General features: G+C 40.3%; 1 protein-coding gene across 1 annotated transcript; it reads left to right on the top strand.

Annotated features, from left to right (window-relative positions):
• Positions 1-583: 583 nt before the first annotated feature.
• sirt6 (sirtuin 6) lies at positions 584-9,818 on the top strand. Its single transcript, XM_079219777.1, has 8 exons — positions 584-709; positions 1,769-1,896; positions 4,432-4,614; positions 6,573-6,632; positions 6,831-6,926; positions 7,015-7,095; positions 8,499-8,622; positions 8,785-9,818. Exons 1-8 carry the CDS (start codon positions 644-646, stop codon positions 9,100-9,102), a joined length of 1,056 nt encoding a protein of 351 aa, XP_079075903.1. The 5' UTR covers positions 584-643; the 3' UTR covers positions 9,103-9,818.
• Positions 9,819-15,480: the final 5,662 nt, after the last annotated feature.

The raw sequence follows: 15,480 nt of genomic DNA on the forward strand, positions 1-15,480 counted from the left end.
ATGATACTATCCCATTTGTGTCTGTTTTACTGTAGGCTAGTTGCCGACTATAGATATGACTATCTGGCATGTTAATGGAAATTGTATAAAGTAGGAAATCCATTAGTATCTCACAAGAAAATGATTAGTTCATGATTGTGAAGACACTGTGCTGCATTCATGTCACATGAGAAAATTGGATATTATCTACATAGTTTAAAAGCAACAGCCTTCTGAGTGACTTTACTTCGACGCCCTGAAGATGATAGCTATAGGAATACATTTAAGTTTGTGTTTTGGCCACTGTGTGTCCAATTTTGCAGTGCAATATTTGTGAAATCCAGTTTAATGTCAGGATTTGGGGAAATGTTATCTGAAATGTACAAACGTTTGTTTTGATAATTAAAAAAAGGACATCATGCAGTTTGCTGGGAAGCTTTATTTTGTATTAACGTCACAGATATGTGAAAAGTAAACAGATAACCGGTTTGGGGTTTGAAGCGGAGATGTCGTGCATTTCCTCATTTTTATGAACGCAGCTCACGTTGTCGCTTAGTGATGACGTCAGCCAAACAACACGATTAAAGAACCGCCCGGGAGATTATTCATCTTTATCATACAGGAAAAACACAACCATAATAAAGCCATTATACCAACAACAGCCATGTCTGTGAACTATGCTGCTGGTCTCTCTCCGTACGCGGACAAAGGAGTGTGTGGACTCCCCGAGGTAAACATCTACTGTGAGCTTACGTAGCTTCTTTCAACGACTAGCATGTTAGCCGTGTTCAGACCTCGTAGGAGGTATTTTAACAATATATATATATATATATTAGAATAGCACGATATACTCCACGATGAGTAAAGCTTCTGCTTTCTATCGTTTACCGAGTAAAACTTACGTAAATGTTAAAGCAACAACAGAAAGCCCTGAAGCAACGTTCAATCGGTCATTGGTCTTTGTTAAGAATGGGTCCATTCACAGTTTCACATAAGTTTTACACCATTAGCTCACGTGCAATCAATGTCCTAACGTCAGCTGGTGCAGGAGGTAGCTGAACGAGCATTAAGTCGTATTTCTACCCTCTAATGTATATTGCAGAAACCCACTGTCTCCAGTTTGGTGATGTCATTTTATGTTTTATATGTAACACGTGGATTATTTTTAAAAAGAGGCCCAAACTAGGCTAAAACAGCCACTTTAGCAATCAGATACATTTGAGAAGGAAAGGGGCAATACTCTATCTATCTATCTATATATATATATATATATATTTTTTTTTTTTTTTTTTTTTTTTTATTCTGCCAATACATCAAAACTGTACACTAATGAAAGTGAATATATTGTGTTACATTCCACCCTAAACGTAATATGACATTCTCTTTGTTATATACTTTACAATTCTGTCATAAAAGCTGTCACATGTTTAGTAAAAGCTCTGCTCAGGTCCAATAATAATCCACCCGTCACTTAAAAAAACCACGAAAAGTTATCCTAACTTGAAAGAAAACAAACAAAATCCAGCGCAAACTTTCCTAAGTAATTACACTTCTCAAGTTGCAGTGGCTTGTGTCCCACTGGAGATATTGGGCTGGATTGCAAAGTCTTGGACGCTCTTCACACCAACATTGGACCAAATCTCTCAACCCTGTTTAGATAAAATACTGTATGAAAGCATCCCTTTCCTACCATTGTCATTGGTCATGGTATTGTTTCAGAAGTAATGTGATATTTGATTGTGCCGGAATCAGCCAGTTGTTCTAACTGGATTTGTCCTGCTCTGTGCAGGTGTTTGACAGTCCTGAGGAGCGAAAGGCCAAGGTGGAGACCCTCGCCCAGTTGATAAAAGAATCTCAATACTTGGTTGTCCACTCTGGAGCAGGAATCAGCACCTCAGTAGGCATCCCTGACTTCAGGTAAAGCAAAAACAGTGACTCATACCCTTTTTCTGTCACCCCTTTTCACAAACTCACACTTCCTTTCTCTCTGAACCGTGTTTCATGAAAGGCAACTCTGACCTCACACATTCTGTCCCTTATAAAGTTTGCTTTCCATTTTTTTTTTAAATAATTTACTTGTTACATGAATGGTTTGGAATACCAGCAGTACTTTATTTATGTTTATCCATATAGTGTCTCCTCCCTGTTTTTTTTGGTATGCCTTTACACTGGCGAGTCATTATTGTCATTGTCATTAGTCATAAGTTCTCCAATTGTATGTACATCCAGTCCATTCCTTTGAACGCGATATCTCAGGAACGTCTTGAGTTAATTGCTTCAAATATGGCACAAATTTCCACTTGCACTCCACAATGAACTGATTATAATTTAGGGGTCAATGGCTAAGGTCACTGAAACCACACGTACATCCCATCCTCTTAAACACTTTTATCTAAGGCACGCCCTTAGTTCCTTTCTTTAAATTTGGCCCAATTTTGACTCAAGGAGTTACTGATCAGATTTGTGTTGTCAAAGGTCACTGTGACCTCACAATACAAGTTGTCGTTATGTTGGCCATAAGCAAACCATAATTAAAATGCTAATTATGACAATTTCGCACTAATGTCATGGAGGATAACATGATGAAGAGATGATATTTTGGACAGAAATGGACGTCGACTGTAAATTGACTGGTTAGGCGAGGCGTACAACCACAAGGTGGTCATTCTAGTTAATGTATATTCTAATGCTCATGTGCCTATGTGCATGTAGCTTCCATAGGAAAATTAACATTAATTTTAGGATGTTTTAATTTATTTAAAATAAACTTAATTTAGGCTGGAATCCTAATCATACAGCTTATTTTTAAGGTCCAAATAAAACATTATAAAGTGGTTTTGTGATTAAAAAATTTATTTCTATGGTGGTTGTGAATCAACCATATAATCTGATGAAATGGTCAATTTCCGAAAGTGTCTGTGGCAGCTCATGTGTAGAGAATTACAGTCATTCTGGAGATGGCCTTGTTGCTGAGGCCAGAGAAACAAACGGTCGAGAGAGAGAAGAAAAGGACTCTTTAACTGCAAAGGACCATTCAAGCGTTTTGGCAGCCTTGGAAAGATTATGATAATATGCATAACATAATGGAGATTCCTGTATTTTCCTGTTTTGAATATGCACAGCACAAATGCCAAATAGATTATATAAAAATATATAATGGATGATATAACATTGCGAGTCTGAAGATGACTTGTGGACAACTACCAACTTTATGCCACAGCATCTAATACAAATACTGTTTTCAAATAATCTTTTAGCTTGAAACTTTTTTTTTTTCTTGATTTCTGGTAGACATAATGTGGACCTCTTCACTTATCCCCCTGCTTTCTCTTGTAGTACCACTGTATGAGCAGACGAGGGCAGTACTTTATTATTTCTCAAATCCAGCTCTTTGTAAAACAATATCACACACATTCTTATAACTCCTGTCTCAGTCTGTGTTCTTGTTCATAGTGCAAGAATTTCCTCTGATACTGTGCAAACACGTATTTTGCTGTAATAGCTGAGCTGAGGCACATACAATAGAGACATTTTGACTCTTTCATTGAATTCATTCAAGTGTGAATGTCATATATTTACAAGTGAGAATTCATACATTTGTATATGTTTGCTGGGGACCTGACTAATTAATATTTGATTGGTCAAATAGAGTCGCCCTTTGCCAGTAAAGTCAAGGTTCTTATGTCCACATCAGTCACACGCACATGTTCCCCAGCGGACAGGTAGAACTTCAGCTCCTCGGGTTGATATTATTGACGACATTTGCCTTGTGAATACACCTGCTTCACAGATCCTCCGTGGCTTTCATGTCCCACAGCATCGTTTAATAAGCGACGTACAGACCACTCCATAATGCTGGTACGTCTTTGAACTGGTCTTGAACTGGCTGAGGGGGTCAGTGAATCATATTGGTGTTGCGAGATGATGCTGTGTTGAGGATTCACTGGATGCGTTCCCTCGTCTGATGCATCAGGTTCAGTTGTGTACCCTCGAAGTAACTGGGCAACTGTGAGGGTTTTAAACGGCACCAGTGCTGACAGGTCAGCTGTGTTCGTCCTATCATTTAGACACCCAAAACTGACTGTTTAATTAAAGAAACGTGAATCAGACAGATTAGATTGGACAACAGACTTCACATATTTAATTTCCTATTTTCTTTGTAGTTGGAGAATCTTTGTAAATTGTTTTGGTTGGTCTCTTGTATTTCTAGTGGGCTCAAATGTCAAACTGATCGTCTGACATTTGAGCTTTTGAGATTTGACAGCACAATGTCAATTTGGTACACAAACTTTGCAAAACACTTTTGATACTCGTAGTCAAGCATGAATACATATCCATTACCCACGCACCAGTTGTCAACACAAAATGCCAACAGTCCACCCACTGCGTTACAGCCTGTCCAACCCTGACTATAACTATCAGTCATCTCTTCATCTCTACATTCTCTTTCAGGGGTCCAAAGGGTGTGTGGACGTTAGAAGAAAAGGGGGAGTCGCCTCACTTTGACACCACATTTGAAGATGCCCGACCCAGCTTCACTCACATGGCTCTCCTGGGACTGCAGAGGGCCGGCTACCTTAAGTATCTCATCAGCCAGAATGTGGACGGCCTACATGTCCGATCCGGCTTCCCCAGGTAACCCCGCCCTGCCTCCCGTCCTGTAGCATGATGTACACACAAGTAGGTAACTCAAATCATTGTTGTTAGTGGGCAATAGCAGCAATGCAATATTTCACAGGTTATAGGTGCAGTGTAAGTTGCTCTGATTGATTGGCCATCAATAGATATTTCTTCAAAATAGAGACACACACACACACACACACACACACACACACACACACACACACACACACACACACACACACACACACACACACACACACACACACACACACACACACACACACACACACACACACACACACACGGGCCCAGCTCCGCGGCCGGCTCGTCATCTGCAGTGGTAGTTTCACCGTTTGTCTGATACATACACACTCATAATCTCTTAAAAAGATAAAGGACTATTTTATAAATTAATCTGATTCTGCTAAATGATAAGTAGATTTCCCAGCCCCAGAAAGAGACAAGCACACACACACACTGTTCACAATGTCTGGTGACAATAAATCCCTTGAAGCAAAATTTTATTTGAATTGAACTTTCCTTCAATTTATTTTGTATTGTATGAATGTGCAGCTGATCAATAACCCATCAGTACAGCCTCCTTTTGTGTCAGCGAGGGAAGCGGTAGAACAGTTTCTTAATTGCAGTGAAAATGTGTTTGAAAGGCTGAATGCCAACAAATATGGATTGAAGCAGAATATTTCATAGCTAAGAACACATTGTGAACTGTAGAAATGATTACCTCTGTCTTTTCTAAATAAATGTAGACCTTTGGACTCACCAGCTATGCTAACTTTGTGCCGTTTGGTGCTGGTTGGTTTATAAGAACTTAAAAACAGCTGCCTGCTGCTGCTGTAAACAAGGTGAATGAGAGCAGTGAGAGTGAACCAAAACATTGAAATTGCGTAGCATAAAATCAAAACAATGGGCTGGAAGAGAGCAGCATTGAGTTTAGGGGGTAAATCACTCTGGGTTTGTCACTACGAGTCACCTCTTTCCCATTCAATTACTTATTAGTGCCCCTTTAAAGATGTGTCATCCTATCAAACACTGTATGACTTAGGTTACTTTATTTGTACCCGTAGGTAGACTTGGTTTGCAATAGAAAGCGAGGCATCTATCTCGACACAGTTTCTGTTCTTTTACTGACTGCAGTAAATGTCCTTGTTTTCACAAAAAGATCCATATATATGAGGAAAAGGTTCTCCATATGTAAATATATGTTACATTTTAGATTGCATCGCTGTGCTGTGCAGAATATTTTGACGTTGAAGTAGAGTGAGAGGAGAGGGAAGGAATAAGTGAGAAGTGGACGTGAGGTATATATTTAGAGGAAAGTTAACTTGCAAAATGCAGTGAATTCCTTAATGTGGAGGAAACAACCACATTATAGTTTGATCTTTATTCATTTCTAATTATTCACAAAAATATGATAAAATATAAGTTGTGTGAGATAACCATATTGTTTCACGCCAGTTTGTTTCATAGATTGTTGTGAAACATGAAGCCCGAAATGAGGAGCTCTTTGAAATACAGCTCTAGTAAATTCAAAAATATGCTCAAGTGCAGTGGAACATGTTTGGTCCGTCTCTGGACTATCCAAACATATTGGACTAACCAAAGGCCAATAATCTAATTTTTCATTCAGCACGTAAACCCAACCTTGCCGCGTATCAGAAGACTTGTTCTCCTTGAAAGCCATTTCTTCCACTACAATCAGTTTTATTTATTTTTTATATATGAGGCTAGTGAGTGAAATGGTAGTTCTCTGAGGAAATCATTGAGGCAACGGACAAACTGGTAAAGGGAACTGGTTGCCAAAAATCAATCGAAGATGCCGAGTGGAATGCAGAAATAAATACAAGGCCTCCAGAATATTAATCAAAGAGGGACTGCAGAAAAGTTCTGTTGAAGAGATATTCATTTTGGAGAAAAACATTAAAGTGAACCTGATCTTTTTATTCTTCTAGGGATGTGTTATCAGAGCTCCATGGAAACATGTTTGTGGAGGAGTGTGAGAAGTGTGGCAGGTATGTGAGACACACACATGCGCACACGCACACATTTGGATCTTGAAACTGTGATAATTCCCATCTTTCACTGAAATCCGTTTTGAGGCCATTCTGTTTGTCCGAGAATAGGCGCGGGGGGCTTAGAAGCTGATTTGGTGCTTATGAAGCTGATCTGGTCAGGCGGAGAAGTAACCTGTAGGAGACTTGGTTTTCTAGGCAGTATGTCAGAGAAAAAGTGATCGGTGTGATGGGACTGAAACCGACAGGACGTCACTGCGATGTCCTCCGATCCAGGGGACTGAGAGCCTGCAGGTAACGCATGCTTTCACTGCATTTTTAAATATCCAATAATGAAATAATCCCTTTATTAGTATGTTAGAGTAATCTTTTACCAAAACAGGGGAAAGCTGATGAGCACGATACTGGACTGGGAGGATGCTCTTCCCGACACAGACCTGAACAAAGCAGAGGATGCCAGCAGGTGTGCTCCATTGTTTCCTTATTACTTATTATACTATTATTATTGTACTATTGTCTGTTTTTGGTTTTGATTCAGTATTTGTATTAATCCAGTTACACACCATACATACTTGTATCGACCCTGCTTTCCACGTGTGTATCTACGTGTGTTCAAATATGTCCTGTGAACTGAGAAATGGGAAATCTATCTGTGTGGCTTTTCTGTTGGTGTCCTGATATAAAAATGCTTCACAGTCTGCTTTAATGTTACCATTTCTCTCTGTCAATGGTTCCATGTAATCTTTTGTGCGTCTACAAAACGGCAAGATAAATTGAATGTTTGTGCTTCAGATTGATGCGTCTATTATGGGTAATAGACGCATAATTACCATTTAAACTACAAAGATGAGATTTGGAGCTCTAACCGATGTGCAATGTGTTGTGTACTCGTAGAGCTGGAGTTGTATCCAGGTAGCTTCTCTTTCACTATGTTTCATTACTGAATAGGAGTCTAATCTTGGAGAGCTGCCGTGTTTGGGCTCTTTCATTCATTATGACGGGAATGTGTTACTGAAACGGCAGATAACAGCTTGTGCCTCTCATGTATCACCATTACTAAGCACCCATTTCTCTAAACTCAGCAATCTTTTAAATCGTTTTACAACACGTATGGCTGTTCTCAAGGTATTTCAAGGATCCATACAGAAAAACATGCATTATTTTTCTCATACTGACGGACCCTTCAGTCTTTATAAGCTCCCGTCCTCTGAAATGAATCAAATTTCCTCTGATTGACTTGTGAGAAGAAAATGGTGCACCTTTTGCAAAGAGAGTTCTTGAGCTGTGGTTGGAAATACTAAGATGGGGGGCAGTATATTCTGATGAGCTGCATGTGACATAGAAAGGGGAGCCGAATCTGAATTGCTTTGTTGACTCATGTTTTCTGATCCAGGCAGCCAAAGAAAAACTCACTGGGTTGTCTTATTTCACAGTTTGTGGGTTGGTGGGCGCTCCAGATTCCCAAATGTATGAGCCCAAGCACTGATGAAGGGAGTTTTTTGATGATATGTCCCTTTTTTTTAAAAACAATTTTGAAAAAAAGTTGTGATTATTTTTACTGACATGGCAATTGCAATGTGATTTGCTATACTAGAGGGACTGGTAATTATTACATCTTTATTTAAATTTTCTTTGAAAAACATGTTTAAATGATTCTAGTGTTCTTTTTGTGGGGGTCTTTACCAAACAAAGATGCCTGGGTATCTCTGTAGCACCACACTATTTAATTAGGATATAGCAATATAGGCCAGATTGCTATTTCAATGAATTGTGAATCCCTACTTTAATGTTTTTCTCAATCCCAAAAATGTCTACCAGCATTGGAAACTCAATTTAAAGACATATTTTTCTCCTGTCTGCACCCAGACGAGCCGACCTGGCCCTGACGCTTGGCACCTCCCTGCAGATCAAACCCAGTGGAGACCTTCCGCTTCTCACCAAGCGCAAAGGAGGGAAACTGGCCATCGTCAACCTGCAGGCCACGAAACACGTCAGTCTCATTAATGCACCACCTGACATGTGTGGAAACATGAGATGGCACTGGAAATACTGTGAACAAATCAAAGGCATCATTGTGTTTATATTCTGCTCATGTGCCCTGCCCAGCATCTCCGGGTTTACCGTTTCACAGTCGTAATTTTCTGTTTCATAGGACAAGCATGCGCACCTGCGTATCCATAGTTACGTGGACGAGGTCATGAAACAGCTAATGGAGCTGCTGGGCGTGGACATACCAAAGTGGGATGGCCCGACTGTCTGCGAGAGCTCCAAAGCCACCTCGGAGTCCACCACCGATGACAAACCACCACGCGCAGTTACAGCAAAGAAAAAGGTGAAAAGGGAGCCGGTTAAGAAGGAGAGAAAAAGAGACACAACGGCACTAATAGACGATGGGAGTGTTAAAGAGGAGACTCTCTCGGTGAAGAGGGAGAGAGCGGACTCTCCAGTCGACTTAAAAGAAGAGAAGTAGTGTCAACTTCACAACACAAACCTGTCCAGAAATAGACTTTACAACAAAAGGGGCTCGGTTTGATCGGTTTCCGAGTACAAAGGTTCTTCTCATCTTCTTCACACCCTCTGGAGCAAAGACTCTTCTTACCACAGTGGTTTTATTAGTCCCATATTTCTTTTACATCCCCTTGACAGCGACGATACACAGCAATATGAAACTGACTCCTCAGTTGAAGGGGAAAGTTGACCACCTGATGAAGCAACATTAGCTCTGGGATTGAGTCCAGGGTAAAAGGATGACTCCTCATTAGTTGGTTGTTTGAGGTGTTTTTCCTTTTTCATTTCTGGTCAAACAACATGCCTTAAATGTACATTTACCAATACGTGACCCAACTTGGGGCTTTAGTTTACTTTGAGAACAAGTCTCTAACAGACAAGATGGCACAGAGTTATAAATAAAGCTTCTAATAAGGTGTGTAAGGTTGTTGCAGCTTTATTTATAACCACACGCTCCAGATCTTATCCCTACAGATCCAGTCTTTAAAGACGCTGCGGTTCGACATTTTGCGAGAAGAGCTATCGAGTGAGCAGCTCTACGTCCGATTGACAGTCTCGTACGGCTGTGCTTCTCTCATTGTACCAATAAATTCACTTCCTCTGGTAAGATGTATAATTCCATATGATTTTGTACATAAATGGAGCGCCTGCTGCTGCATGGCTATAAATGGACCATAATTACACTGCGTTTCTCGGAAAATGTTTTTATCTCAGGAAAAGAAATACATTGTACTCTGAGGGAAAAGGTCACTTGACTGTTTTTTTTTTTTATTATATGTATAAATGACTTTTGGCAATAAACACAAAAGGTTCCTGGTAGAATCTCCTGTGCGCTGTATGTCGGTTACTGTTAACCGCAGTGACCTAGTTGCAAAAGTAAAACACGGTTCAAAGGAAATTGAGACTGCATGCGTTTGTTTACTTGAGATAATGGTAGGAGTCTTTGTTTGTCATGAAACCTCATTAACATCTCCAAAGGTACACGTTTTTACGCTTTGGTCGTTATAAAACTGCATTATGCCTCGCTGCTTTGTGACGACAGGATCATCAAATACTTTCTTCTAAGAGCCAATGGAAGGAGGACCAAGTACCAAAAAACAAAACAATGGAGTGTGTGTGTGTGTGTGTGGATAATTACTGCAGGAAGCATGTTGCTGAATGTGCGTCATGCCATTAAGGCACTTTCTCTCTTTTACATTTGTCAACAAGATCAAACACAACAGCTGCAACTCAAATGCTTGCATAGAGCCTGAATGAGTCATTCCACAGTCCTCATTACAGCTCTCACTGTGCTGATGAGCTGACTGTTCTTCCTCTGCCTTTTCTATCTACTCGCCCTCTTTTTTTGCCTCCGTGACCACCACAGAGGCTTTTCGAGTCCGTCCAGTTCATTCTCATGAACACCATGAGGGAATTTCTTCAAATTTAGCACATATGTCCACTTTTACTCAAGGATGGCCTAATTAGATTTTGTTGTTCAAAGTTCACTGTGACCTCACAAAAGTTGTTGGCTTGTAACGCCAGAATTCAGCTGCTAATTAGGACATGAGTGTTGTTTTAAGACAACATTTTGAACTGAGCCAAGCTGACATTTCAGAATGAAACGACACGTCATCGTATATGATTTTGATGAAGTACCTTTATTTGTGAGGTATTTTATTCTCCAGATTTATAAAAAACATGTCTTTCAAACTCCATGCCCCTTCTTTGTAACGTAGGTTTTCTATCAAAACAGAAAGCCTTCGAAGAATAAGCAGACCGAGGCGACAGTAACAACAGTGCTATTCACAGGAACATATCTGGATGCTCAGCACGTCAAACCTTTGAGTGGACGGTACAGCAGCAGGAGACCAGCAGGTTCCTTTCTTGTCCAGCAAAGAGCAGGACTCCACACTCTGGATTCTGATTGACTGACTGAAAATTGAGGCTAAAGTGGGCACAGGCTCACCAAAACTCGTCAGTGGGAGATTCAAAACACACCTGCTGCAACATGAAAAGGATAGAGCCATGGATCCATTCTGCCTTGCATCAAGGCTCGAGACTGATGGTGATGCAATCGTGTTCTTAGCACACATTAGGCCCCTTAAGACTAATACCAAGTGAGCATGGTTCAATTACCACAGCCTACCTGAGTATTGTAACTGATGTATAACACTGTAAGGCCACAGTCTCATCTCCGAATGGATACTTCAACAGGATAACTCCCCATGACGCAAAGCACACATCTCAAGCTGGTTCCACCAACACGATGAAGAGTTCATGGCCTTCACAGTCGCATATTGGGATGTGGTTGAACAAGGATTCCACAGGAGATGTACGTCTCTCAAACTTCCTTTACCCGATCAGTTCAAACAACAGGAAACGGATAATAAAGCATACCGTCTCTTCCCGGCAGCATTCAGACGACTGAGTAGTTCAGAGCCATACACTCTAAGGCGCTGGGTAACATTCAGAGACAAACTTGTGAGGAGGCACAGCACGGAACAGCTGCATGAAACAGTCTCTGAAGTGTTTGTGTTCACAGACTATCTCATTAGAAATCGAAAACTTTATACATCACCAGACAGATTCTTCCTTTAGCTGCTCCAGTTGTTACAGTTCTTCACAGGTCTGTGTCAAATGGCAGAATGGACATCAGGAGTCTGTGACGGCATGCCTGGGGTTGGCACGAAGAGAGTAGAAGACTGCATCAAAAATATTTTTGTCAGTCTCAAACTCCCCAGTTGTAATTCAAAGTGCTGCGTCTGGAGGAAAGCAGCACAGCGCATTAACCATTTAGCATGAACCCTGCTGTGATGCAGCAGGGAGGCGGCTTCACGCTTCGTTAAACAGTTCCTCTGAGAGTCACAGAGACATTTTTCAGACGGTGAGAACATTCACCAATCCTCTTGAGAAGAAATGACTTCTTAAAACCCACATACGCAATTTTCAGGATTCTGACATTACCAATGTTTTCTTATTTGAGATTTGTTCTTCGATGAGAACAGAATCGAAGCATACTCGAGTACACCTTTTAGTGCTGACATCTTTGTGCAAAGTCATGGGTTCATGTCTTTTCTTTAATGCCACATGAATCATGCACTATTTAAATGTTATTTTAATAATTTTATTTCATTATTATGGTCTTTTAGAATAAATATAAACTACGCTAAGCTAAACAAGTAGTAGCATCAAGGGTGCCAGTAGTAGGAGGTCCATAATGGCTCCAGAGATATCGTTCAGTCAATCAGGATCCAGAGTGTGGAGTCCTTCTCATTACAGGAATGTGTGGAACAACATGAAGATGGCTTTTTACAGTCTAATTCAGAGGCTCCTAATTCAGCATATAATACAGCTCAAGCACAATTATAATTGGCTGCATTCAGATTCATATTTCAGATTCATCACCCCAGTATTGATGGAGACTAATCCCTTGAGAGGAATGTTTTTCCTTTGCATTACAGTGCAGCGTAAAATGTTTTTGTCTGAAAATGAATGTTAATATCAATTATCTGGTCTCAGGAAAGATATAACATAACAAAGCAGCAAATGCAGCCAAATAAAACCAAGGAGAAAGAAGCGTTAGTTATGGGTTTTAACTTAACATCACACATCTAGAGAAGCGGACTTGCATGTGGTGAAAAAGCTTTTAACTGCAAACCACCCGCCGGACCTCGTGCACAGTTAGTGAACTCTCTACTTACTGGCCTGCTTCTCGCTTTTTCAAAATGATGTGTGGTCTGGGCCCTATTTCTCGTACCTGGCTAAACAAAGTCAAGCAAATGTCCTAATCTCCATTTTAAATTAGCGAGATGATTGACATCAGGCTATCTGGGTTTCTTCACGGCTGATTCGCGCTCAAACGCTCTCGTTAATTCTAGCCAGACGTCAGTCATCTGGATAAATGCGCGCGCCCGCTCCTCTTCAGAAGGGATAATAATGGAGCACTGACACCACGATGTTCTAACAGTACAATGGCAAATAAACTCAGATGAACCTCTTTTTATTTCTCTAATGAGAAGCAGGAGATGATCATGAAGGCATATGAGGAAGTCAATACCGTAGTCATTCACAGCAAACGTGTTGCGAATATTCCAAAGTTTTTGCAACATTGTTGCCGTGAACACAACTTTAACATCGCCCCCGCTGCGAGACATAAGCGTCGCAAATATATCAGACTAGTTAAATGCGTCAGTGTTGAGAAAATGTATCGGCTAATTTGAAGTGTTTCATCACCCAAATCAATCAGATTATATTTACGAATAAATATATACTTATGAGGATATATGCACTGTATGCGCGTATGAATCATGTACTATATGTATATACATGTATGTGTAGATTACCATATAACCAGGAGTTTGAATATGTGTATGGGCGGATCAGTATGTATGTATTATTCATAATCAGAAATTCAATCAATTGAAGCAGTGAAAATAAATTGTGTGTGATTCTCTGTACCTTAATCATGTTCTACAATAATGATATGTATGGTGTACTAATAACACTGCCCTATAATTATGAGTGCTTTCAACACATCCATAAGTTTCTTAAGAGCTAAATAAACTTAAGAACAGCGCGGCATGCAGCGGGTGATAGTCTATAGGCTCGTTTGAGATGAGCCAGTTCTGCGCAGAATCGATCGGCGGCGATCGGCGCGCAATACATGCCGGTTAGATTTGTGTCCGACTTGCTCCCGACTTGCTCTGACGTCATGCACACGTGATCAACGATACTCTCACGAGATCAAGTCGCCGTCGATTTCAGAGTCAGCCGCCGCAGTTGCTTTCCAACGACTGCGTGGCCCAGTGCACATCAGAGAGCTGATTGGCTCCTAGATCTGACAGCAAATACCACGTGTTGGAGAAAATCCTTATTTTATGTGTAGTTGTAATACTTAACGCTGGATTATTGGCTATTAGTCTCATGTTTGATCTAAAAACATTTCTTGTGTGGTTGTTAATACAAAATCGTAATTATACAACACACATCAAAACTACTAGTAATGTATTTCACAGGCAGACAAAACAAGACCAAAGGATGCAGCTACACACACATTTCTACATAAATATATATTTACAAACACATGTGAATAAATCCAAACGTGATCTGTAAACTACAAGTAGACAAAAGTTCGGAACTAACAGGAAGTACTTTTTTCTGTGACTTCCTCTGTTTACTTTGAAGGCAGCTGAAAACTGTCCGACTTGATCGCAGTTTATTGTCAACGCCTCCTGCTGCGGCCGCTGCTCTCGTCTGGATTCCAGGCGAGGCGCAGCTCTAACGAACGAGCCTAATTTCAGTAAGCCTGCCCGGGAGCAGGTTTACATTTTTGGCTGTGTTGCTATGGTGATTAATCTAAGCTTGCTTCGAGAAACCGAGAAAGCCTGACCTACGTCATCTTATCCTGACAATTAGCCCGCTAACTCAGTCAGCCAGGTACGAGAAATAGGGCCCAGGTGAAACGAGCCAAAGTGCTCGTGTCTTCTACCCAACAATGAGCTGCTGGCTTCACATATTACAAAAGTACAAAGTACACAGACATACAACTAAGTCATTAATAAATACATGGAGAAATGCCTTTACTTTCGGGTAAATGTTTACGTTACGCCGTTAATAGGTTACCCTTGCGCATGTGCCACTCGCCGACTTTTGGCTCTTTGCCAGAAGTCTCCGTGAGGTCCTTTCTGCTGCTGCGCGTCTCAAAACAGAAAACAGATCTCAGATAAATGTTGAGCATGAATTGTATCAAATCTACAACCCTGTTTATAAAAGTCGTGTAGATGCTCACTGCTCCACTAATACTGATGCAACCTGATGCTCACATACCTGCACTCATTCTGTTTTGTTTGGCAAAAAAAAATAGCTGTTTGTTTTCCACAATGAGCTATTTAGTAGTAACTAAATATTAGTTATTTTTTGCACAGATATAACTTTATTTCCATTGTTCTATGTGATTGCAATTTAAAAATATAAAATTGTCTGATGGAGCAATCTAATTTACTTGAAAGTGATTGCAATTTTCTTTATTTATAAAAGCACAGATGGAGTCACAAAATTAAGTTATTTACAGAAAAAGTTTGAGAACCAATACTTAAAGTGTTTTTGTCGGTGTCATCGTCGCGCCCCTCCCTGAAGCTGTAAACCTAGGGGAAACGCTGTACCTGCATATAAAAAAAGCTTATCTGCTGTTAATTTATGAATAGACATAGCAGTTGTGCTGTTTTTCAAACAGCTTTACTTGCTGAGTTTTAAAGACGTATCATGTCTTATATACTGAATACTTGACCTTCAACTCTGAGTGTGACTGACTTTGACCCATTTTTAGACGTATTTAATCATTCAACTCCTGGAAAATAAA

The sequence above is a fragment of the Taurulus bubalis genome, assembly GCF_910589615.1.
Source record: "Taurulus bubalis genome assembly, chromosome: 1".
NCBI lineage: Eukaryota > Metazoa > Chordata > Actinopteri > Perciformes > Cottidae > Taurulus > Taurulus bubalis.

Bases quoted from the DNA above. Each gene is read 5' to 3' on its own strand.
- sirt6 (XM_079219777.1), top strand. From the start codon at position 644: ATGTCTGTGAACTATGCTGCTGGTCTCTCTCCGTACGCGGACAAAGGA. The intron at 4,615-6,572 runs GTAACCCCGCCC...TTATTCTTCTAG, and splicing joins GTCCGATCCGGCTTCCCCAG to GGATGTGTTATCAGAGCTCC. The intron at 6,927-7,014 runs GTAACGCATGCT...TTACCAAAACAG, and splicing joins AGGGGACTGAGAGCCTGCAG to GGGAAAGCTGATGAGCACGA.